The sequence below is a fragment of the Myxocyprinus asiaticus genome, chromosome 15 (genome assembly GCF_019703515.2).
Source record: "Myxocyprinus asiaticus isolate MX2 ecotype Aquarium Trade chromosome 15, UBuf_Myxa_2, whole genome shotgun sequence".
NCBI classification, from domain to species: Eukaryota; Metazoa; Chordata; class Actinopteri; order Cypriniformes; family Catostomidae; genus Myxocyprinus; species Myxocyprinus asiaticus.
In genome coordinates, this window is record NC_059358.1 from 10,364,821 (window position 1) to 10,391,012 (window position 26,192).

The 26,192-nt window shown below is 40.3% G+C and overlaps 2 protein-coding genes across 3 annotated transcripts in view; one reads left to right on the forward strand and one right to left on the reverse strand.

Moving 5' to 3' along the window:
* The first annotated feature begins 877 nt into the window (after positions 1-877).
* LOC127453443 (tyrosine-protein phosphatase non-receptor type 23-like) lies at positions 878-18,940 on the forward strand. 2 transcript variants are annotated; one of them, XM_051719777.1, is made up of 24 exons: positions 878-1,103; positions 4,549-4,623; positions 4,974-5,101; positions 5,188-5,264; positions 5,415-5,464; positions 7,642-7,773; positions 7,864-7,944; positions 8,154-8,285; positions 9,441-9,488; positions 9,785-9,900; positions 11,053-11,132; positions 11,220-11,334; positions 11,569-11,634; positions 11,728-11,873; positions 12,114-12,419; positions 12,626-12,780; positions 13,384-13,535; positions 13,644-13,823; positions 13,975-16,681; positions 16,773-16,957; positions 17,057-17,161; positions 17,270-17,408; positions 17,496-17,609; positions 17,729-18,940. In XM_051719777.1, exons 1-24 carry the CDS (start codon positions 1,020-1,022, stop codon positions 18,320-18,322), a joined length of 5,967 nt encoding a protein of 1,988 aa, XP_051575737.1. In that variant the 5' UTR covers positions 878-1,019; the 3' UTR covers positions 18,323-18,940. The 2 variants fall into 2 exon arrangements, with proteins under 2 accessions (XP_051575737.1, XP_051575738.1); XM_051719778.1 differs by lacking the exons at positions 878-1,103; positions 4,549-4,623; positions 4,974-5,101; positions 5,188-5,264; positions 5,415-5,464 and adding an exon at positions 7,234-7,324.
* Positions 18,941-20,979: 2,039 nt separating this feature from the next.
* Positions 20,980-26,192, reverse strand: part of LOC127453444 (sterol regulatory element-binding protein cleavage-activating protein-like) — a 44,615-nt gene continuing 39,402 nt past the window's right edge. Inside the window, exons 22-23 of the mRNA XM_051719779.1 lie at positions 25,815-26,021; positions 20,980-22,991 (exon numbers count right to left, since the gene is read on the reverse strand). Of these exons, the coding sequence (XP_051575739.1) occupies positions 22,746-22,991; positions 25,815-26,021 (453 nt within the window). The 3' untranslated portion in view covers positions 20,980-22,745. The remainder of the gene's footprint in view (positions 22,992-25,814; positions 26,022-26,192) is intronic.

Sequence of the window (26,192 nt, forward strand, 5' to 3'; positions counted from 1 at the left end):
TTAGCAAAAAAAGCATTAAAGAAAAACTTGGTGGATATTAAAGTACCCCTGGGGAGAAGTGAGGTAAAATCAGTGATTAAAAAGAAACTAGTAAATTTATGGCAACAAAGGTGGGAAAATAGCAGCACAGGGAGATGGTATTATAATATTGCAAAATTAGTAGGAAAAGAACAATTTTATGGAAGGTATAGAAAGGAAGAAGTAATGATCTCTAGATTAAGATTAGGACACACAGGATTAAATTTAACACTTGCAAAAATGGGGAAGCATGAAAATGGTATGTGTGATGAATGTGATGTTTTAGAAACAGTAGAGCATGTATTTTTTAAATGTAACAAATATAATGATCAACGTAGTAATCTTTTTAATAATATAAAGGATAGACTAGTAAATGTTACGGACCTCTTGGGAAAGGGTTTGAGAGATTCTCAGACACATAGGGCTGTTTTAACCTTTTTAAAGAATACAGGACTAGAGCATAGGATATAATGTATGGGGATCGTGGTGCTTCTGCCCATCCTGGAGGTTGAGGAGCCCAGTGTGGAAGCTGGAGGAGCTCAACACGCAGTGCCAGCTGAAGCGTGGGCTCTGATCCTCTGGGGTGGGTGGGGCATTAAATCCTCATATATATATATATATATATATATATATATATATATATATATATATATATATATATATATATATATATATATATATATATTAAATTATTATTTTTTTAAATACAGATGCATCTCCCATCTAAGCTATACAGTATGTGGCGCTAATACTCCTAAGGAGTGAGCGGCCATTAACAAGACGAAGAAGAAGAAGAAGAACTACATTTCCCAGAATCAGGGTCCAAATCGTGACGCCACTTCCTGAAACCGCTATCGCTTCCTGTATGGATGTAAATGAAGACATGACACAGTCGTTAGGGCAATCAAATTCAAAACAGTACGTCAACACTAATCTTTTCAAGTGCTTGAACGCTATAATACTATTTTACATTAGTCGGCTGAGCGAAATCGGCGACTGCGATGGAAGCCGTGCCGAGAATGCCGATGATCTGGCTGGATCTGAAAGAGGCTGGAGAGTTTCAGTTCAGCCCGACTGTCAGACAGGTGAGGCATCAGACAGGCCTGACTGAGCCAAACACTACAGTCATTCATACGATACATACTAAAAAAAAAAAATACACAAAATAAGACGTTTCATGTAGATGATCTTCCTAAAGGTCCAGTTTTAGTCCTTGGTCACCATTCATTTTCATTGCTTTTATTTTCCATACAATGAAAGTTTATGGTGACTGTCATTCTTCCTAACATCTCCTTTTGTGTTTCATGGAAGAAAGAATGTCATACAGTTTTGAACAACTTGAGGGTGATTAAATGATGACAGTCTTAATTTTGGGTGGACTATTTCTTTTAATAACTGAAAAACATGAACTGGCGGCCAAAAGTTTGGAATAATGTACAGATTTTGCTGTTTCGGAAGGAAATTGTTACTTTAATTCACCAAAGTGGAATTCAACTGATCACAAAGTATAGTCAGGACATTACTGATATAAAAAAACAGCACCATCACTATTTGAAAAAGTCATTTTTGATCAAATCTAGACAGGCCCCATTTCCAGCAGCCATCACTCCAACACCTTATCCTTGAGTAATCATGCTAAATTGCTAATTTGGTACTAGAAAATCACTTGCCATTATATCAAACACCATTGAAAGCTATTTGGTTTGTTAAATGAAGCTTAACATTGTCTTTGTGTTTGTTTTTGAATTGCCACAGTATGCAATAGACTGGCATGTCTTAAGGTCAATATTAGGTCAAAAATGGCAAAAAAGAAACAGCTTTCTCTAGAAACTCATCAGTCTCATGAAGATTTCATACAAAGGTGTACACTACAGTCTTCAAAGACAAAGGACAACTGGCTCTAACAAGGACAAAATGAGATGTGGAAGGCCAGATGTACAACTAAACAAGAGGATAAGTACATCAGAGTCTCTAGTTTGAGAAATAGACACCTCACATGTCCTCAGCTGACAGCTTCATTGAATTCTACCTGCTCAACACCAGTTTCATGTACAACAATGTGGAGTGGGACATGGTCGTGTGTCTGTTAGTGGGGAGAGAGGAAGCAGTAAGGGCCATCACCTGGTGATTGTTGATATTAAACATCTGTGTCTCATTTTAGTGACAGTGGAGACAGCAGAACAACAGACCGAGAGAGAGAGTCTGAGGCACTCACACCCTGAAGCTGAATGCTGGAAAGCTGTTTAGTGTTGATTTAAGTTGTTACGGTCTATTGTTAGTAGTGAAGCTGTGTGTGCAACAGAAAAGAGACTGGCTGGAAAGCAGATTTTGAGTTTGAATTGTGAGAATAAAATCTGATTTACCTGGACTGCAACCCCGGCTCCCGCTTTCTTCTTCTGGAACCCTGTTACACTGGGGCCGAAAACCCGGAAAAGAAAAGAAGACTGGCCGCCATGGACACCTCACCGCTGGGCGAAGTCATCAGTGCCCTGGCTAGCATCCAGGAGACTCGCCATCAAGCCCTCCTCGCCCAGGAGCGGCATTTCCAGGAACTCCTCCAAGCCCAAGCCGAGGATCGGCAGGCCTCCGCCATGGCCCCGGAAGCAGCAATGAAGCCACACCTGCTGCTCTCGAAGATGGGGCCACAGGACGATCTAAAGGCATTTATGAGTCTCTATGAGCAGTCAGCCACCACCTCCAGCTGGCTGCGAACCCAGTGGGCCCTCCACCTGCTGCCTATGCTTTCCAGAGTGGCCCAGCTCGTGGCACAGCAACTACCAGCTGAGGATTGCCTGGACTACATGAAGCTGAAGAACCACAGAATGGGTCCAGTGCCATCGCCCCACGTCGGTGGATGACGCCGTCCAGCTGGCCGAAGCCCACATGGCGGCCTTCCCCGAAGCCGGCGAGCAGTCCAGATCTCTCTCACTCTCTCCCTCTTGTTCCTCCTCCCCCTCTTGTCCCTCCCTCTCCTCCCTCTCACCCTATACCCGCTCCCTGGAAACGGGGAGTGGTTCCATCCAAACCGGCGCCCCGCCTCCACGGGCTGCACTATGCGCCCTCTCCTTAGCCCTTCCCAGGTTGATGTCTCTGCCGCCACGAGTGCAGCCGGGAAGCCTGGGCCAGTCTGTCGGAGTTGCGGGGAACCGAGGCACGTCCAAGACGAGGAAGACTCACAAATTTGAGTAAAGTTTTAGATTACATTTATTTGATGAATATAAAACAGGAATGTAATGTCTCTCTTTGGCGTAAGCCCCATCTGGCGGTCCGAAGTTGTTGTACTCGGAACCATCAGATCCTGCCGGAGATAGGAGGCAGGAGTGAGGAGCCTACTCCCGTGCAGGACGGGACTCAACTGGTGGCAGTGGGGTGGTGGAGGTTGCCGTGTTAGCACACCGAAACTGCAACCCTGGCTCCCGCTTTCTTCTTCTGGAACCCTGTTACAAACAGTAAAGAGAAGACTCAGGGGTGCAGGCCTTATGGGAAGAATTGCAAAGAAAAAGCCACTTTTGAAACAGAAAAACAAAAAGAAAATGGTAGAGGTTAGAGAGAAACACAGACATTGGACAACAGATAATTGGAAAAGAGTGTTATGCATCTTAACCCCATTGAGCTTTTGTGGGATCAGCTAGACTGTAAGATGCGTGAGAAGTGCCCGACAAGACAGCCACATCTATGGCAAGTGCTACAGGAAGCGTGGGGTGAAATGAGTATCTGGACAAACAGACAGCTAGAATGCCAAGGATCTGCAAAGCTGTCATTGCTGCACGTGGAGGATTTTTTGATGAGAAAATCTGTATATTATCCCAAACTTTTGGCCGCCAGTGTACCTGTTTATTTGGTCACCCACTAACCTAAGAACTAGCTATTTATGGGTTCCAATTTCACGCCGCTAGATAATAACTGGAAGTGTGCTAATAATAGCTGCTGTGAGTCAAGATTGTATGTCTTTTATTTATTTCAATTATTTTTTTCTCTACAATTGACCCTTTGTAAGTACTGTTTACTATATTCCTCCTATTTTCTGTACTGAATTAAATCTTTAGAGTAATACATAAAACCCCAACAAAAACAAAAAAACATACTTTCTTTTCCCCCACCTCATCCAGGAAGTCATGAATTTTTCAGTTTGCGTCATGCTAGTTATCAGATCCATCCCTAACAAACTAGGCCTTAGGGAGAACAGCAGGTTTGGGTTGTTAAAGGGTGTTTGTTTATGTTGTGTATGGTAATTATTGTCAAAGTGTTGCCTTTATTATAAACAGCTGAAATGTAAAATAATAATGTTTTGAGAGGGACGTCTGCAGATTATTATTTTTTGTCTCTGTTGTAGAGCTTTGATTTTACATTCATCAATTTTTAATTTGCATTGAATAATCATTTACCCGGCCAAGATATCAAAATAAACGCTTTTTTCCCCCCATGTTAATTTCAATCCTCAGTGTGTAAATCCAATGTATTCATTGTCTGCTGAGCTATAACACCCTGAAATCATTATGCCTTTCCTTTTGCTTTTTTTTTTTTCTTCAGTTCATTCTGAAGAACTATGGTGAAGATCCTGACAACTATAATGAGCAGTTGAAGAAACTGGAGCAGTTGCGACAGGTGAGTCTTGCAGTCACATTTACATTTATTTACACTACGTTTATATTTATGCATTTGGCAAATGCTTGACTTACAGTACATTCAATGTATATGTATTATCATATGTGTGTTCTCTGGGATTCAAATCCATGGCCATTCCAAGACAAAATCTGCAAATGTTTTTCATATTTTATGTGCTGGTTTTGAGAGAAAATCTTGGAAATTCTCAGGAATGGCTTTAAACGTGGGAAAATGAACATGCAAGTACAAGGGTATAAAATTGGCGTTGCTAGCACAATGCCATCATTTATAGTTCGACAGTTAGAAAGACTATGATCATCCATTCCTTTTCTTAATTCTTCTCCTACTAGAGTGCTGTGAACGTTACGCGTGACTTTGAGGGGTGCAGTACATTACGAAAGTACTTCGGGCAGTTACACTATCTGCAAAGTCGCGTGCCTCTTGGATCGGGGCAGGAAGCTGCTGTCCCTATATCCTGGTGAGGGCTCAACTCTCATATACAACCTTTATTGATATTCATTCTAAATTATACTTTCCTAACACTACATTTGCTTTAATACATAGGACAGAGATATTTTCTGGGAAGACCATGACCCATGATGACATTTGTTATGAGCAAGCCTGCATCCTTTATAATTTGGGTAAGTTAGTACTAGACAGTGATACTTCTTATTTCTTCTAGTAAATGGGCTACATTGTCATTGGTTGAAATAGCTACTGTGTTGTTGAGAAAGGGCATTGTTCGAGATCAGGCTTGTTTCCTGATTCCAGTCATGTTTCTCGTGCTGTAGGAGCTCTACATTCAATGCTGGGAGCCATGGACAACAGGGTGTCAGAAGAGGTGAGCTGAACTGGAGAAGACCAACCAATTTAAACCTCATACGATTTAATGCTAAATTCACATCATGTCTGAATTTATGTGATTCTGAGGCCACGTCCACACTAATCCATTTAAAGTTTGAAAACTCAGTTTTCAGTTTCCTAAATCATTGTTTTCCAAAGTACATGGTTATGGAGAGCGTTTTCATAAGTCTCAGTTTTCCGTGGAGGAAAACGCCTTTCCAATGTAGATGAGAGGCGTAAGCATATCAACATCAGTGTGTTTTTAAACGTAAGCTATGTCCTCAGACTGAGAATTTATTTTTTATTTTCTATTTCAACACTCATAATCCCAAAATGAAAACCCTATTTAACCATAGTCCAATATAATCAAAATAGGCTGTAGGATTGTGATTTTAACCCTCCTATTGTCTTCACAAATGAGCCCTACCTTTGGTCCTCCTGGTCATTTTTGACCAGGAATAGCAAAGGTGTAACCTTTTTCATGATGATAATGAGACCATTTCTTCTTCCCTGAAGTAATAATACAATTATGCACTTCTTTTGGGATTTTATGCTATTTTGATCTTATGTACATGTACATTTCTCAATTTTACCATTCATCTGAATACACAAATAAGCAAATTTATGAAACTTTAGTATAGTAAAATCCTACACTTCTATAAGTTGAAACATGAAGAAAATTTGAAAATGTGACATGTATTGGAGGCAGATTGCTGCCATCTGGTGAACAACATATAAATAACATGACTTGAAAATCATGTCATGACAATAATAACCAGTAGATGGCTGCAGAGTTCTGTGCAGCCAACTACTGTGTAGTCTGATTGCTTGTTGTTACCTAATTTTATGTTTTATCACAGGTTATGTATTTTGATATATATTTAGACATTATCAAACTATTATTTGTCAAAGTTTAGCATTTTAAAATTGGTCTGAAGTGTCAGTTTTTGCAGTTAACAGAAATGAACTGCAACATTTTGAAAATTCAATTAGAGTATAAAACAGACAAACAGATTAAACATTTTGCAGTTTCAAACTTTCTGTATAAAATTTTTATTTTGCAAACATTTTCAAGTCAATGAGGTGAACAGTAATAATGAACAACAATAAATGCATAAAAAAGAACAAACAGTAGATAATAAAAAACAGTTAGAACAGTAAAGAATGATGCAATATCTTTATGTATTCATGCACCCATGGCAGTGTGTAGTTATAATGGCATGTGCCTTGCAGATGGATGTTTTGCATTTTTTAATGGGAGACAGTCCACACACCTTTATTTCTGTGTGTTATGTTGTATGTGTTCTGCCTCCTGATTGTTTTAGTCTCACCCATTTATGTCTGTGTGCGTGTTTGTTTGTGTTTTGCATTGTGGGTGTGTTATTGTCTCACCCCCTCATTTCTGAGTGTTTGTGCTTAGCATTGTGGCTGATTTATTGGTTTTATTTGAAATAAAAAAAAAAATGCTCTGTGTTATAGTCTCACCAGTTAATTGTGTGAGTGTGTGTGTATGTTTTGCACTCTGGATGTTTTATAGTGTCACCCTTTATTTTTGGTGTGTTTTTTCTGCATTGTGGCTGATTTATTGATTGTATATTACAGATTTTAAAAAAATGCTCTGTGTTATGGTATTTCCCATTCATTTTCAGTGGTTGATCATTTTTGACCACGAAGACCAAAGGTGCCACTTTTTTTGTTTACGACCACTTAGACTTGTCGAATCATGCCCACATTTTTTTTGTATGTTCAGCTGGCAAGTGGAGGAAAAGTCACCAAGTCTTGTACCGTGCTAATAAAGGAAACCATTTTTATTAAATCAGCAAATGTGATTCCGGTCAAAAATGGCCAAAGACTATAGGTGGGTTAAATTGGCAATAGTAAGATTATAGTAAATATCAATAGTAATGTTGTAGTATATATAAAAACTGAATTATGTAGCTACCAGTGAACTACCGTCACTGCCATTTTTGTTGTTTTTACATGATGTGATAAATGTTAAGTGGGATAAGTCAGAATTTTCATAAATTGTAAACCAATTCGAAAGGTTCAAACAAGTTTTCACCATGTTCAACAATGACTGACAATGATTTTTTATGAGTCAGGAAATAGTAATTACAGTAATTTGGACATCCTTTATCTAGGTTGCTAACTCTGACTTTTCCCCTCATTGTTTAGGGAATGAAAGTGTCCTGCACACACTTCCAATGCTCAGCTGGAGCGTTCACTTACCTGAGGGATCACTTCAGCCACAACTTCAGTGTGGACATGAGCCACCAGATCCTTAATCTCAACATTAACCTCATGCTGGTATGATTTCTGTTTGTCTCACCTACTCTCATATACACTCATATGAACCTCTTCTTATTTACTCTGCTATGTCCCAAATGTTTTTTTCAGGGTCAGGCTCAAGAGTGCTTGTTGGAAAAATCTATGTTGGACAACAGAAAGAGCTTCCTTGTTGCCCGCATAAGTGCACAGGTAAACCAACTTTTCTGTTTAGTGTATTGTCATATCTCACAATATAATTGTTTTGTACTACCATTAGACTTAAGATAAATCCTTTGCAAGCAATCTTGAGGGATCTGAAGGTGTGGTGCTACACTAGCATGCCCATGGATATATTTATGCCCCAATTGCTTGCGGAATGATGATAATATCTGATCGCATCTTCACTGACTTCTTCACAGGTGGTGGACTATTACAAAGAGGCATGCAGAGCACTGGAGAACTCTGAAACTGCCTCAATGTTGGGAAAGATACAGAAAGACTGGAAGAAATTAGTGCAAATGAAGATTTACTACTTTGCTGCAATTGCACATGTGAGTGATCTTATTCAAACTGAGCTTTGATGCACAACAAAATAGGGCTGGGCGATATGCAAGAAATATGTTCACAATATTTTTATTGAAAAAATATTGTGATATCTGATTACATCGTCAACCCCCCTGCCCCCACTGCCGAGGGTGTATGTAATATTTTTGCTTTAATGATTTTGCTCTCAAAGATAAATTGATTTATTTTAACATGAAAAACTTAATCCAAAGATATTTCTAAATTCAAATTGCACTTTAAACTAAACGAAAAAGCATTAAAGTATTAACATGTATTTAAACACTTCTCATTTGCTGTCACGCAAGTATCCATCTACAACAACATGTGGAAATAACTTATACAAATTAAGATCTAAAGAAAATTATAAATGTAAACATAATAATAGTGATCATTGAAATATAAATCAATTTTAAGTTCAAGGTGTTTTTGTATTTATTATTTGTAATCCCTCAGAGTTGCATTCACAATGCATGTTAAGCTTGAACTATTCCGTGGAGATAAAGCAAACTTATCTCTGAGCACCTCCTGAGATGGTCTGAGGTCATTTGCAGCATTCTCATAATGACACTATTCTTGCAAACTGTTTTCAGACAACTGAAATAGAGAAGAAGTAAGAGTGAGAACTTTTCACACGCACATGTTCCACGAGACAAATTTGCGCTACACGCCTTTGAACAAACAGAGAATCAGACACGTGCATCGATGGCTTTTCTGTTGTCTGTTCTTAAAAATGTTTGAGTAAAGTGCGTTTCTTTAAGCATGTGTCTTTGTGTCTAACAGCATTTCATGTCATGTGCCATTCCATGACGTCTTGCAGGTTGTCCACCACAGTGGCGGGCAGATGAGCAAAATTACACACCACTGCGCATGAAATAGGCAACCTGCATTTGGCGGGTGCTAATATTTGTTAGCTAGTATTTAATATATTTGGCGACTTCCCGGCTCCATTGTTTGGCCATTTCCCGATATTGTCGAACATCGTCTGTCCATGAGCGTCGATATCGGCATCTGGATATTTGTCAAAAATCGTCAATATCCAATTACATCGTCCTATCGCCTAGCCCGACAGCAAATCATGTTGGTCTCCTTTGTTTTTGATGTTTTTCAAAGCCATTCACACTAAATCCTCTTTCTCTCAACAGTTGCACATGGGGAAACAGGCTGAAGAGCAGCAAAAGTATGGAGAGAGGGTAAATCTTCACCTTTCCTGTTTTTCTCTCTTCCGTTTTCAGTTAGTGGCCATCTGTGATCTTTGAAGTGGAGAACTAGCTTTGACCTTGTCTTGCCCTTTTGTGGTTCAAAGAAGAGCAGTGTGTTTAATGTTTCTTCTAGCTTACTCCCATGTCTGAAACCATAGACTGTGATATTAAAACTAATGTGAGAATGAGCAGGAACTCATTCTGAAGTCTGAAATGGACCCAGAAAGAATTAGATGGTTTGCAAACCTTTTTATCTAATGTAACATTTTTCATAAATCTTTCAACAGGTTGCTTACCTACAAAGCTCACTAGACAAACTCACTGAGGCCATTAAGTTGGCTAAGAGTCAGCCAGACAGTGTACAGGAAGCCCTTAGATTCACCATGGATGTCATTGGGGGAAAGTAAGTGAACATACTGGGCCCTATTTTAAGAGCAATAGCGCTAAGCAAAGCGCTATACCATAAGTGATAAGCGCAAAGTCAGTGGGCATAGCCATGAAGTTTTGGTATTTTCGTGGAAGCATGCGCAAGTGGGTTTGGTGAAATCGTGTGCTTAACGCGCTAAAGGGCTTAGTCGAGTGCAATTTAATTTGGCGATCCTTCTCCAGTTATTGCAATGTCTGCGTCCTATTATATAGTCCATTCCCTCAAGCACCAGCAATATAAACAAAAATAGCACATTCATAAGAAATTGGTAAGGTAAATGGACTGTATGCAATTAATTAAAATAATAGAAATATGGACAAAAATATTTATAAATTCAAATTACATTTAAAAGGAAACAAAAATATAATCAAAATAACTAAATGGTAAAAAAAAAAAAAAAAAAAAAAACATAAATCCAAACATTTTATCCTCTCCAACTTCTTTCACTGGCAACTTTTGCAGTGACTGAAAAATCACTATGACAACAGGTGGAAAAGTACCACTGCAGAATAGATCATACATACAATTGCAAATATAAACATAATAATAATCATTGAAAAATAAACCATGACCTCTAGAAAGTTTAACACAAATATGATATATTTTTGTTTCATAAGACGGCTACAACTCTGATCATCAGGGAAATAATTTGATGTTCCAATATATTTTCAGAATTTGGACGTGAACTTTATTACCACCTGCTGGTGGATTCTCCAAACTGCAAATACAGGAACTGATTTTGGACTTTGTTGTGAAAACAGACCTGCATTTAAAACATTTTTGCGCAATGGCCTACTTCTCAGGAAAACAGCAAATCGTGCTTTGCGCCATGTCATTTAAATACAATACACCCACAGTTAGCGCTAAACACTCCCATCCATGCCCACTTGCGCTGGCATGAAAATCACACTTAGAATTAGCACTCTCACGACAATTGGATAAGACGTTGCACATGGTTGTTGTGCGTAGCGCTGTGCTTTGCGCACTCACGAAAATAGAGACTACTGTGTTTGATAGATATGAAATATGGTTTGCTCCTATAAATGACATTTCCTTACCTTAAGTCATTATTCCTCATCTATATATAAAAACAGTTCCAGTAAACACTTTTGTTACCTCTCATTTTAGATTTAATTCTGCCAAGAAAGACAATGACTTCATTTACCATGAATCTGTGCCATCTTTGGATACACTGACCTCAGTGAAAGGTATTTTGAACTCCATTTGTTGCAGTACACAATAATTGCTGTGTGATTTCATTGAAAAGATACTTAAATCTCTCCTGCCTAACACAGGTGCCCCGTTAGTCAAAGCCCTGCCTGTGAACCCAACAGACCCCAGTGTCACTGGCCCAGACATTTTTGCAAAACTTGTGCCCATGGCTGCCCATGAGGCCTCCTCTCTGTACAGGTCTGGTTCAGATTCTGTCTATTCTTACAATTATACATAGAAAAACATGTAAACCAAACACTATGATAAAGTTGCCCAAAATAAAACCCTTCTACATGTATATCTTATCTTACTCGCTGTTCCCCATTCTGATAATTGTTATTTCCCTATTGTTTTATTTTTACGGCAGTCAGATGAATCAGACGGTCATGGTTTTACCATTAAAAACTCTTCTTTTTTCTGTCAAATTTACAGTGAAGAGAAGTCCAAGCTGCTACGGGATGTCATGGCAAAAATAGACAGCAAGAATGAGACATTAGAGTGAGTGCAAACATATTAACATATTTTATACATGTACACATAGACAGTATGTATCTGAACATACTGTACGTATAAGGTGTCATGTTCCTATAGACAGTTTATGGACTCTCTCGGTCTGGACCCAGACTCAGTGGATAATATGGAGATGTATAATTCCATTCCATCGGTGCTTATGGAAAAATGTGCAGCGTTGAGCGTCAGACCTGATACTGTGAAAAACCTCATCCAGTCAATGCAGGGTGAGTGGAGTCATCTTACACACCACTGGAACATTGCACACTTTTTTCTAGTTAGTTTACTTTGCATCAGTAATTAAATCCTTAATTCTTACATCAAGTTGTGCCTCTCTATAATAAAATTGAGTTTGAACTAATGAACAGCTCTTCTTGAAAGTCTGCAATTCAGCCCCACATGCTGTTAAAGTCTAATTTCAAATGGTGTGAATCTAACTCCTCTCTCCCCTCTTCCTTTGTCCTCAGTCCTGTCAGGTGTGTTCACTGACGTAGAAGCCTCTCTACGGGAGATTCGGGATGTGTTGAATGAGGATGAGGCAGGGGAGCGAAGCTTGGAGGAGGCTGCTGGGAAGCAGACTGTACCAGAATGGCCTGCAACCCTGGCCGAGCTGCGAAGGGACCTGGAGAAGTATTTGGAAGCTCATGAGAAAGCCAGCTTCACCAACACAGAACTTCATCGGGCCATGAATCTGCACATCAGCAATCTTAGACTCCTTGGTGGACCACTGGACACCCTTAGAGAGGCATTGCCAAGGCCTCAACTTAGTGAGGGTAGGTGTTTTGTGATAACATAAGGTTCAAGGTTCACTATACTGTCATTTAGCATTTAGACAGATGTACAAAGGAGAGTGAAGTATTGTTTTACCAAGGACGCCAAGGTGTGCAACACAAGAAACTTATAGGGTGCAGGTGTCTTTTGAACACAGAAAATTATGTTAGGAATGTTTATAAGAGATATAATTTCCTTTCGATTTTAGATGAGATGGCAGGTCTCCAGAGTATGAAGAGGATTCTGGCTAAAGTGCAAGAGATGCGGGATCAACGAAGCTCTCTGGAGAAGCAGCTCAGGGACCTCATCCAACAGGATGACATCACTACTGCTCTGGTCACAACCGAACATGCTGACATGAAGGTATGGGCCTAACATGACTATGGGGGTATTTACACTTCATGCGTTTTTACGTATCTGATTGCTCTCCGATTGAATGAGCACATTCCATTTACACTTGGCCACGTGCTTCTGCCAAACGGATATAAATCAGATCTTTAATTCCCTATATAAAATGGAGTTCACTTCCATGATTATGCCAATGCCAGGCACCGAATTTAAAAGATGTGACTTTCCCCGTGCGAGTGTGTCTGTGTGCGCGTGCAGTGTATTTTTCCCCTCGGGGCGTGCAGTAGTTAAGATATGTCCATGCGCGTCAGCTGCGGTCATTGTCAGTGTTTAGTTTCAGTTTTGTCAGCGATCTGCAAAAAAATAAATGAAGAAAGTTCTGTCTCTCCTACAGTCCATTAGTTTCTTAATTTGCATAATCAGACTTATGTCCATTTCAAATCCGTCTTGGTGGGTATTTACACTTGGTCTTTTGGATAGCTATCCGATCAGTAAAAACGCATGTAGTGACCCGTGTAAATCCATCCTATGTATTTAAGGAGGTTCTATCAGCAATCTGGAACTGCGCATTATAGTTTAATTTTAATTGCTCACTCACTTCTATACTTCTGTACATAGAAACTATTTGAGGAACAGCTTAAGAAATATGAGCAAGTGAAAGTATACATTGATCAAAACCTGGCGGCTCAGGAGAATATTCTGAAGGCACTGACAGAGACTAATGTCCAGTATGCAACAGTGCGCAAGAGCCTGGCAGAAACTGAACACAAGTAAGACTCGAGGGGTATCATTTAAGTGTTAAACTTTATGAGTGATCAAGTTGTTTGCCATTAGAGAAAACGTCTAATTGATATAATTGGTGTCTGCTATCCATTTAGATGGAACAACACTGTACAGATGCTTGTGGCCTCCTACGAGGCATATGAAGACCTAATGAAGAAATCCCAAGAGGGAAAAGAGTTTTATGAAGATTTGGAAGCCAAAGCCTCATGTTTACTGGGAAGAGCCAAAACTGTCTGCAATGCCCGAAAGGAGGAGAGACAGGCCATTACGGAAAAGTAACTAGTTTTTCATGAATCAAATCCTGTTTATTTACTCATACCTTTCTGTTCCACTAAAACTATAAAACTTGGAGAGTTTTTATATCATACTTGATTAATGCTTACTAATTAACTTTCTTCTAATTTAACTCAACTTAATGTCTGACAGAGAGCTAAAAAATAAGGCTCCCCAAAGACCCACTGCTCCCAAGCCACCCCAGAAGAAAGGCCAAGGTGTGGATCCTGCCAACTTAGATGACCCTGAACTTGCCCAGCTAACTGCTGCTATCCTAGCACTTGGTGGGGATCTACCTGAAGAACTCCTGAGCATGCCTCCTGAATTTACCATTTCACCTTCTATTCATCCTTCTACACTTTCCACAGACACTGCTAGCTCTGTTCTGCACTGGCCTGGAGCTGGCTCGTCTTTACTCTACGCATCACACCGGTTTCCCCCAAATTTCCCCCCTCCTGAATTTCTCGCACAAATGTCCCATTTCCCTTCACGTCCCCTGTCTCAGACTTTTATTCACAATCTTCCCCAACCTCCTTTGCCACAGCAGCACTTCCCACAGCTGCCCAATCCACAGTTGCCCAACCCTCAGGCTCTTTCGCCACAACCTGTGCCTGGGTACTACCCTCCAACTTCACAGAACCAACCTGGCCCACCCACTACTCTTGTCCGACCTTCCACCACTACAGTGGATAGTGTGCAGACACCTATTCCTAGCTACAGTCCTGCATCTGCCCAGGCAGTAATGCCTCACACTACCCCACATCAACCTGTGCCTTCCCCTGCCCCACACCAGCCTGTGCCTTCCCCTGCCCCACACCAACCGGTGCCACCGCCTGTGCCATCAGTATATAAAGCAGCGCATCATATGACACCCCATGTCCAGTACATGCAACAGCCTGGTGTTCCCATCAGCCATCCTCCACAGGCAATGCCGATTCCTCAGCAACAGCCTCAGCCTCAACAGCTAATTGCTCAGCAAGGTGGTCAAAGCCAACCACAGCCATTTTATCCACCTGTACCAGCTCAACAGCAAATGCCCAAACCTTTAACTGGGCCTCAACCTCCACAGCAAACTCAGCCTCAGTTCCCTCAGTACATAGCACAAACAAGACAACCTGGACCACCAAACTTTCAGCAATCTCCAATTCAAGGACAGTTTGCATCCAATATGCACTCTGCTTCAGCTGCTCATGTGCATCCCCATCAGGGTTATCCCCCTGTCTCTTTTGTGCCGAATTCCCAAACAACACAAATGAACAATGTCACCCAGAGTCAAATGTCCCATCATGGATTGCCTCCACAAATGCCACCATCCTCTCAGCCAGTGCCCCCTGTGTCAATGCCACAATTAGCCCATGTCAATCAGCAAATTCCCCCTGCTTCCCAAATACTTCCTGTCAATCAGCAATTGCCACGTGCTCCTCACCTTCAAATACCCCCACCTCCCCATCATTTTGCCCCTGCACCCCATATGCAGGTACCTCCTGCTTCAAAACAGATTCCTCCTCCCCACCAGCCACAAATGCTTCCACCATCCACCCACATGTCATCCCCTTCCCATCCACAAATGCCTCCTGTCTCCCAAACACTCCCTCCCCATCAGTCCAACCACCAGCCAGCATACTCGCCAGTTCCTCCAAGGGCTGCTGTTCCAGTTCAACCTCAGATACCCCATACCCCACTCTCAACACGGGTACATATGCACCCAGGCACACTTTCTTCACAGCACCAAAACCACTCCCATCCTCACAACATTCCCCAGCCCTGTCCTCCAGCACTCCCCCATAATATCTACAAACTTCAGCAGACCTTTCCTCCTGGCTCTGCAGCTATGAGTTATCAAGGAGGTGTCCCTATGGTTCCCAACCAGTCTGTGGCCTCTCTACAACCTCAATCCCAGCCGGCAACTTCACAACCTATAGCCCCACAACAGATACCCGCAGGAGGCTCTATATCTTATGCTGTTCAACAAGGTGGGAATATGTTAACTGGACCAATACAGCATCCCTCAGCAGCTGTCCCCCCAGGGCCCCAGTCTCTCCCTCAAGGTGTGATCCCTCCATCCTCAGGAGCACCAGGGGCCCCACAGCCCCGAGTGCTTCCTTCTCCTGCCCCACCACCTTCTCTCTCTCCTGGCCCTCCTTCACTGGGTATGGTCACCCAGAGACCATCTCCTACTCTCACCCCAGTTGGAGGAACAGCTCAACCACAGTCCTCAGTAACAGCCCCAACCTCTAGTGGTCCCATGCCTCCACCTGACTCCACCCTGTTTCAGCACCAGAAATCTAGTACTGATGACTTGCTCTCCTCAAGCCCAGAGAGCCAGCATGGAAGCACCAAGGACACTGCCAATGTCTTACTACCCACCAAAGCTGATCCTCAGGGAGAGCATCACAGAAAAAAAGCAGAGGGTGTGAGACTTATCCAGGGTGACCCTTACCAAGCACCAGAGAGGGTCTCAAAGCTCAGCACAGAGCTGGAACGGTTTCGATCAACAGTCCAATCCTTAGAGCGTCCATCAGGGGAGGGAGGTCTGTCAGAACTTGATGCTCGATGGAAAGAGCTGCAGGAGCAGCAGGAGAAGGATGCTCGGCAACTCTCTATCGCCATTGCACGCTGCTACACCATGAAGAACCGCCATCAGGATGTGATGCCTTACGACTCCAATCGTGTCGTTTTGCGCTCCGGTAAAGACGACTATATCAACGCCAGCTTCATTGAAGACCTGTCTCCATACTGCCCCCGCCTTATTGCAACACAGGCCCCTCTCACTGGCACTGCAGCCGACTTTTGGCTCATGGTTTATGAGCAAAAGGTTTCTGTAATTGTCATGCTTGTATCAGAGCAAGAGTTGGAAAAGGTAAATATGATACTGTGACCTATTGCAGGATGAATGTTGTTAACTTTTGAAATAATTTATAATAATCTCCATTGTTTTATTTTATTCCCAGCAAAAGGTGTTGCGGTACTTTCCATCAGAGAGGGGGCAACAGATTGTCCAGGGACCAATCACTCTCACACTGACCACCCAGAAGAGTACTCCAACCCATATGGAGCGTATGATAGGACTACAGTATCGGGACCAGAGTCTGAGACGCACCATCATTCACCTTCAGTTTACTTCATGGCCTGAACTGTAAGGACTTATTCTTTATACATATCCAGGTTCAACACATTAAAAATAGCTACCTCTAAAAACACTTCTAACTCATATTGGTAAATTCTTTGCAAAAAGGGGTCTTCCAGAGAGTAAAAGCAACCTTATACGTTTCATTCAAGAAGTCCATGGGCATTACCTACTTCAGCGCCCACTACACACTCCAGTTGTAGTGCATTGCAGGTACCATATTTCTATATATATGAATATTTTAGATGGCATTAAACAAATTGACAATGCCAAGTACATAGAAGGACAAACATGTACCATCTTTTTATCTGTTTCTTTTAGCTCTGGTGTTGGTCGTACTGGTGCCTTTTGCCTGCTTTATGCAGCGCTTCAAGAAATTGAGGCTGGCAATGGTATACCTGACCTAATCCAGCTGGTGAGGAAGATGAGGCAGCAGAGGAAGAACATGCTGCAAGAAAAGGTAATTGTACACCCAGTGATGAGATATTGCACCTAGTCTCTGATTGACAGAATATAATGGTATTTCTTTAAATAAATAACTCCACAGCTTCACCTCAAATTCTGCCATGAAGCCGTTCTAAAACATACAGAGCAGGTTCTGCAGCGCCACGGCATCCTAACGTCCCCTTGCACCAAGATCCCAAACAACACTGCAGTGAAGGTGACCTTCTATTTTTAACTTGTCTTTTATATATATATATATATATATATATATATATATATATATATATATAAAACTAAGCTCTGTGACTGTCTAACAAATATTGTGTGTCTTTCAAGTCATATTCCCGACAGGAATCTACGGACATTGTTCTGGGTGCAGACATGCCTATTAGCTCCATACAGGCCACCATAGCTAAACTAAGCATTCGACCACCGAGTGTTGATCACGAACAAGAGCCCACCCTAGAGCAGATGCCCTCTGCTTCTGAAGTGCCAAGCATATGGGACCCTGAATCTACAGATATGTCAGTTCAACCTTCTCAGGACCCTCTTTCTTTTAAGACGATGCCTGATTCCATCAGTTCCCCCCTCTCTTGCACTTCCTCTCCAGGCAAAACACAGTCACCTTCACCTCCCAGTGATCAAGGGAATGAGTTCACTGGGTCAACACCTGCCTCCCCCATCTTAAATCACCACCCGTCCACTGAAGAACCACCTGCTGCCCCCTCTCCACCCACTTCTTCATCTCTGGACCTGTTGGCTTCTCTCACACCTGAAGCCTTCACGCTGGACAGCAGCCATCGAGGCAAGCAGCGGATCAACAAGCAGAGCTTCCTTCTGCCGCAGGAGGGCAAAGGCCTTCAAGGGCCTCCAGAGGGCGACGATCCGCTAAGTAGCTTGGATCCTCTCTGGACACTAAACAAAAGCTGAAACAACACAACCGAGCTCTTTAATCTTCTTTCCTGCAGGCATTCTTCTGTAAACTCTTTCTAAAACCTTGTCCCATCTAGTCCACATTCATGCTTCTTGGACTTCATCACTTTGTGTCAGTCTGTCTACTTGTGTCCTGATAAGTCTTTTCAGATTCTTTCAGCACTTTGATCTAGCAATGATCCTAGTGCTTCAGATGACATTCTGTAAATTCAGCCTTGTCTCTCAGCATGCTTTCCTAATGCCAGGGTGTTTGTAATTGCCTGTAAGGTGCCTGAGTTTTGGTTCTTCTTCAGTGGGCCTATGCCTCTTTACACTAAAAATGTTGAGAATGAGTACAGAGTGATAACTGACATCCACATTGCTTTTGCTCTATCGTAATCTGCTTGCACTGTGGGTTGCATATTATTAGTTTCTGCACTTGTCTTGAAGCTACAGTAATCTGCATCTTGTATGTAGGGACAAACTGAAGCTGGTGATGAAAATACGACTTGATATACTCATTGTACTTAAAACACTTACATTTCTGAATCATCACTTCAGAAATCATAGCATTTTAATGAGTTGATTCTAACTTGACATTCTTTGAACACTGTAAATAAATCTTAAAGTTTGGTATCCTGTAGCATTTTGTGTTTGTTCTTCAAATGGAGAAATATGAAACAACTAGTTCTGGGATGCAGTACAATTTACTGTTTATGTAGAGCATCTTTATCATAATGTTGACTACCAGAGAAAATATTTTTTACTTCTAAAACCAAAAATCGTGTTTACATCAATGCATCTACTGTGGAAGTCTAACCCAGAATAGTTCTTTAATTAGAGATGAAGGAACTAGACAAGACAACAGACAAGGTATCAAAGCCTTTTTATTTGCAAATTAGTACAAATGTTTTTGTTTTTTTTGGTGTTAAAAATAGAACAGAGCATTAGATACATCATCTACTGTCTGCTTACACTGTGTAGTGTATTTGGGAAAGATGGAGAAGAGGGCAGAGCAGGCCCAAAAAAAAGTCAAAACAATATTTACACTCGGTCTTTCTCTGCCCCCTCCCCATCTTAATAAACAGTGCAACATTAAGGCATTACACATCACATAAAACATCATCCACTCCATCTCAACATCAGCAGCAATAATTTGTAAGATACAGCAAGATGAGAGCAGTATTCCACTTTAATAACGCACACATCTAATCATTTCTAGGAACGGAGAGAGAGTAGTGAAAAAAACAATGGTGCTTTTTTTTACTCCCCTGTTAATAAAGACAGCAGGGGAAGTCCAGTTAATACAAATGTATAATCCAAGGAAACCCATAATATTTTAAGAGCAATGCTCAAATTTGGTGTTGTTAAGTGCAACATAAATCACCTAAAAATCATCTGCAATGAAAGTAGGGGCACTTCTGGTCTGGTCCATTTTCTTACTAAAGCAAAGGGCAAATTGTTGACTTTCAGTTTTTGTCAAAGGAATGCACATGCAGATCTCAAATCATCTGTGTGGTAAATGTTACCAGAATACAAAATTAACCATCTTTAAATAGTTGCTATGGTTTAATGCAAACTACTGTCTTAAAGGGATAGTTCACCCCCAAAATGAAAATTCTCTCATCAATCACTCACCCTCATGCCATCCCAGAAGTGTATGACTCTCTTGCTTCTACGGAACACAAATGAAGACTTTTAGAAGAGTATCTCAGCTCTGTAGTCCCATACAATGCAAGTGAATGGTGGCTATGCCTTTGAAGCTCCCAAAAGGAGAGAAAGTCAGCATGAAGGTAATCCATAAGACTTAAATAGTTAAATCAATGTCTTCTGAAGCGATCCAGTTGGTTTAGGGTAAGAACAGACCAAAATATAACTCCTTTATCACTGTACATCTTGCCATTGCAGTCTATAGGTACTATTATGATTTCAAGCTCGATTACACTTCCTAGTGCCTTACGCATGGAAGTGTAATCGATGTTGAAATCATGATCACCAAGGATCATGACTGGTGTCAAGATGTACAGTAAAAAAAGGAATTATATTTTGGTCTGTTCTCACCTAAAACCAACTGGATCACTTCAGAAGACATTGATTAAACCACTGGAGTTTGATGGATTATGTTTATCCTGAACTGATCTGCTTTTTGGAGCTTCAAAAGCCTGGGCACCATTCACTTGCATTAAATGGACCTACAGAGCAGAGATATTCTTCTAAAAATCTTTGAGTTCTGCTGAAGAAAGAAAGTCATACACATCTTAGATGGTATGAGGGTGAGTAAATGATGAGAGAATTTTCATTTTTGGGTGAACTATTCATTTAAATCTGATACTAGTATCTCTGTGCCTTTTTAACATTTATTTCAATTTCAGTTCTAACATGTCCATTTGCCCTGTCCCAGTAAATCACCATTTTTTGACTGATATGAATATTTTAAACACCAGGCCAGACCAAATGCACACATTTGTGAGGGTACTGCAGGGCTGGATTTGATTAACTAGTGTTTCGCCATACCAAGACCATGCCCCAAAAATACATAATCAACTAATGGTCAACATAATCTCAGTGAAACCTGTGAATCATTCATGGCTCTACAACAATAAGACATTTCAAGACAAAAAAAAAAAAAAAAAAAAAAATATATATATATATATATATATATATATATATATATATATATATATATATATATATATATATATATATACACACACACACACACACACACAAATCTATTTTTAAAAGCAGCCCTATCCACCACTTTTCTGCACGAAGGGAAATCTAACTCTGTCAGAGATGTGCTGATATTTGACATCATTAGCTGCATTTAGATTAAAATGACATTGGGGTGATCTGTAATGCCAGCTGGAATACAGGTTAAAATGAACAGTATTAATATTCATAAGGATTTCAGTCCAGGAAACAGATAAAACATCACAGTGTGGGCTGTCAAGGAACTTTTCTCCCATATGTTTAAGGCAGGACTGGAATGACAATTTTCCCCCTTTCTTGTCACTGGGTACTCATCTTGCTGCTCTAGAAAGGGAACATAAACTACGCCAAAACTTACCTCCTGTCTGTCAGTTACTGACTAAATCAGTATAATCCTAATATTAAAGTGTTAGTCAAACCTTTTCTGTACTGTATATTAAAATTCATGACAACGTCTCCATTTTAACATCAATATGCCAAGCTTCATACAAATTGTTAAAAACTGTCACTAATAAATAGTTGATTTCAATATTAAAAATTGACCCCCCTACCCCCGAGATTTAGATGTTTACAGTATGTATTTCTGACAATCTTGCAAACACAACCGCTCACAGATCTTAAAAACCAATGTCCTTGTCACATTTTACCCCAAAATCAGATTGTTTTTATTTTTTATTATATTTTGCAAAATGAAAACTATTTTAAAAAGTCTATTTTAGGACTATTGAGATTTTTGTGCTTCATTGTGATATTATTTTCACAGTAAAGCCCCCATTTACAATTACTGAAAAAAAGCATTAATGAAAATCATCCTATCAATGATAAAAAAAATTTTTTTAAAAAGCATGAAGTACATTCAGTACAACAAATATTACCATGATGTAAACTTAAAAATGTACTTAAATGCAGTGTATAATGTAAATGATATAGCTTTATTTATAATGTTTTCTCACATTATTGTATTGAAAATATTTTGGGACATTGTTTTGTCATGAAAATATCTTAACGGTGCTAAAATATAGGCTTCATTTCTTTATGCAAGGTATAGTTTCAAATGTTTTCATTTGAATATGGGGTGAAATGTGACCCGGACTGTTTCCAAGAGATTCACATAAACCACTCGTTCAAATACAGTTGCACACAAAGCAGCACTCAATTTCTTTTGCTAAGAAAAATATATGCCTTTTGTCCATCCAATGACCTTTGCATTACTCCTCTCCCTTTACCCTGCAAACACATTATTGTGAACTCTCTTACATGCATGTCAAGCTGTTACACAGTCATGAGTTACTGGGCTGGACAGCATTGCATTCTCACTGTGAGCTTCCTATCTCACACACTCACACACAGACATCTTAAGGCAGGCAAAAAGAGCCACCCTTCATGGCTAGCAGTTTTTGTACTACCTTCAAGTAACTATGTCGAGAGTAAAACTTTCAGAACATTCTGTTGACTTGAGTCATGTTCTACCAAAAGTACAAAATGCTCTCATGGAGCACTAGAGGCCTGTTAAATAACAAAGGATCGAGTTGTGCCTTTGTGTCCCCATTAATGCTTGACAGTTCAGATGAGGCAGAAGACCTCAACAGTAACCGCTCTCTCCCTACAAAGTAGAAACGACATGTCTGCAATGAACCTGCCATGATACAGGTTAAAGGTTGAGTGCTTTCGTGCTGGCCACTCTTGAGTTTTATCAAAGTGCTAAGTCTGTGGGCTGGTCTGTGTGTTTTCAGTCCAGTTTCTCCAGAACAGAGGGCACGTAGACCAGACTGAGCTCACTACCAAAGTCACAGACTATTGCGGCATTGTCCAGAACCAGGAGCTGCCTGACACTCTGGCCCTCGCTGCTCTGGCCCAAGTACACCGTCTGCAGCAGGTCCCCGTAATTCAGGTCCCAGAATGACACACAACCTTGGCCTCCCGTCACTAGCAAGCTTTCAGAGATCACCCCAAGACTAGCCCCACATCCAACTTCCTGAGACATGGAGCAAAGAGAAAGGGTTCATTAGAGACATAACCACATGATAGGCTACTACTTCATCAGCTTTTCTTCTTTTTATCATTTCTCTCAATAGCAAGAGGCTAAACTGTAGCTTGCCAAGCTACTAGTTACTCATAATTTAAAGTAGCTAAACTAGTCAAGATACCTTTTTCAGTCCGCTACACTACAAGCTACTAACAACAAAGGCTTTGTTCACACTGCAGAAAAAATCTAATTTTTCATACTGACTAGTTTATATGTGTGCACAGATGTTTTGCTGTTCAGACTGCAGTCGTTTCAGCTAGCACATCCACATCAGTTGTCATAGTAACAATGCAAATTTGAGTATGTTCACCATGCTTGAGTGTCGAGCAATGGATGTTTTGCTGTCGTTTATGTTTTTCCATGAGGACAGTATCCAAATATGATCACATTCTTCACAGCGACGGCCTAAAAAATGGGAAAGGTGGCGTATGCAATTTCTGTTAATGCCAGGGTTTACAACTGTCCCGTTTTAGCCCCATACGGGATGCTTATTGTCCTGCATTTTAGAGGGCAGCAAAATGTCCCATATTGAAGCATAAAATGGTTAGACAGCAAGACTCTTGAAGACATGAAGACTCTGTATTGAAGCGCTCAACATGCTTAAGCATCCTGTATTCGTGTGAGACAATCAAACACCTTATCACATTGTGGTGGCTCGCAACTGATGTGTGCTCCTGCACCTTAGCGCATCTCTTTGGGGTGGTAAAGCCAATGTCTGTATTATTTTAAAAGAGGTTTGCACTGCTTCTGCTGCTCTGCAACAGTGCATGACATATGGGCACGTTCCATTCAGAAGTGTTCATCTCTTTGCCCTATTCCCCTCGTAGACTTTACTCCACTGTCGGAGGGCTTGAAGGTTTATTAAAACGGTCATTCTGAACTCCAAAAAATTATCTTGTAATGATCCAACAGCATGGCCATCATTATTGTTTTTCCTTTGAAGTGCTCTGAGAAGGCATCATTTATGCCATTTGGAACACAGTATGTCTTCTCTTCGCAACACCTGAAGAAACGACCCGTCGTGCACAACGAATGAGGGGGAAAAAAAACACATGGTATCTGATCTGACCATTCAGATTAAAACGCATTAACAAAAATCTGATTTTAATCGGATTCCAAACCACCTACAGATGTGGTTTGGATCAGGCTTGTTAAAAGAATTTTTATGTGTGTTTGTCCTGTTCAGACTACAAAAATTTCAGATTGTTTCTGCCTGTGTGAACATAGCCATGCAACTATTTAAAAGGGCAATATTTTTTAAATATATATTAATATATAAACATTAACTATAACATAAATGGAACTATGGGAATTATGTTGTGACTAAACAAAATCCAAAATAAATCATAACTGTGTTATATTTTAGCATCTTCAAAGTAGTCACCCTTTGCCTAGAATTTGCAGACATGTACTCTTGGCATTTTCTCAACCAATTTCTTGAGGTATCACCCTGGGATCAAACAGTACTGAAGGAGTTCCCATCTATGTTGGGCACTTATTGGCTGCTTTTCTTTATTATTTAGTCCAAGTCCAAATTACATTTTAGTTTTATAATAAAATAAATTAATATGGTGGCACAATTATATTTTTTGTCTACAAAACTAATTTCAAACATTTAAGTATACGCCTTCAGATCAAAAGATTTTTAAGACCATGAGATACATTTCAGTCAAGTGTTTCAAAACTTTTGACTGGTAGTGTATATAAACACACTGATTAGCCACAACATTAAAACCACCTGCCTAATATTGTGTAGGTCCCCCTCGTGCCACCAAGATAGAGCCAACCCGCATCTCACAATAGCATTCTGAGATTATATTCTATATACACAATTGTACAGAGCAGTTATCTGAGTTTCCGTAGACTCTGTCAGTTCAAACCAGTCTGGCCATTCTCTGTGACCTCTCTCATCAACTAAGCATTTCCGTCTGCCACTGACTGGATGTTTTTGTTTTTGGCACCATTCACAGTAAATTCTAGAGATTGCTGTGTGTGAAAATCCCAGGAGATCAGCAGTTACAGAAATACTCAAACCAGCCCATCTGTTACCAACAATCATCCATGTGATTCTCTAATCAGCCAATCATGAGGCAGTAGTGCATAAAATCATGCAGATATGGGTCAGGAGCTTCAGTTAATGTTCACATCAACCAACAGAATGGGTAAAAAAAAATGTATCTCAGTGATTTGGGCCATAGCATGATTGTTGGTGCCAGACGGGTGGCGCTGTTTTGGCGGCACGATATTAGGCAGGTTGTTTTAATGTTGTGGCTGATTGGTGTATATCGACTAGTTTAATTAAAATGACATCATCAAACTTCAACACATAAAATGTACACTTAATATTAGTGACTGATTGTTATATCTACCAGGCTGATTACTAAGCCAATATTTGTCCATTCTGACAAATCAGCTGATAAAAGTGTCCATTTGGCCGATAAAGTGACCAGTCGTCCCTTGTGTCAGTTCCAACATCTACTGACTGCCTTGTCAATGGAAAACAAACTATTTTTTTTTTTTTTTTGGTAAATTTGAGGTAATATTGTTTAAAATAAGTGTTAATTAAATTACATTTCATTTCATGTGTACATCTCATTTGCTGTCATTAAATGTTTTAAGAATATCAGCATTATATCAGTCACCCTGGTGTCTAGGTATCTGTTGGCATCAACAATTGAAATACAACAAAAAATACAACTTTATTTTAAAAAAAACACCATAATTACATAACTGAATCGATAACACAGTAATAAACAACAGTATTTCACGCACCTGTTGTATGGAGTACAGTTTTATGCCTGTGCTACGGTCCCAAATGCAAATGAGGTCATCCAACCCACTGCTTATGATACAGGAAGTTGTGCAAACCAGCGAGGTTACATCACCACGGTGACCGTACATATGGCTCACCCGGCTGCCCGTTAGGACGTCCCAAACGCAGATGGCTCCGTCTTGGCCCCCACTGGCTAGAACCATGGTCTAAAACATAGCACAGAAAAACATTAAATTATCTTTATGTTTTGAAATAACATACTCTTTGGATAGTAAAATACTGAGCAGATAGGGAAAAGTAGCAGGTCAGGGAAACAAAATCTGAAAAAAACAATAAAAAATAAAAAAATAAAAATAAACTAATGTTGTGTTATGCGT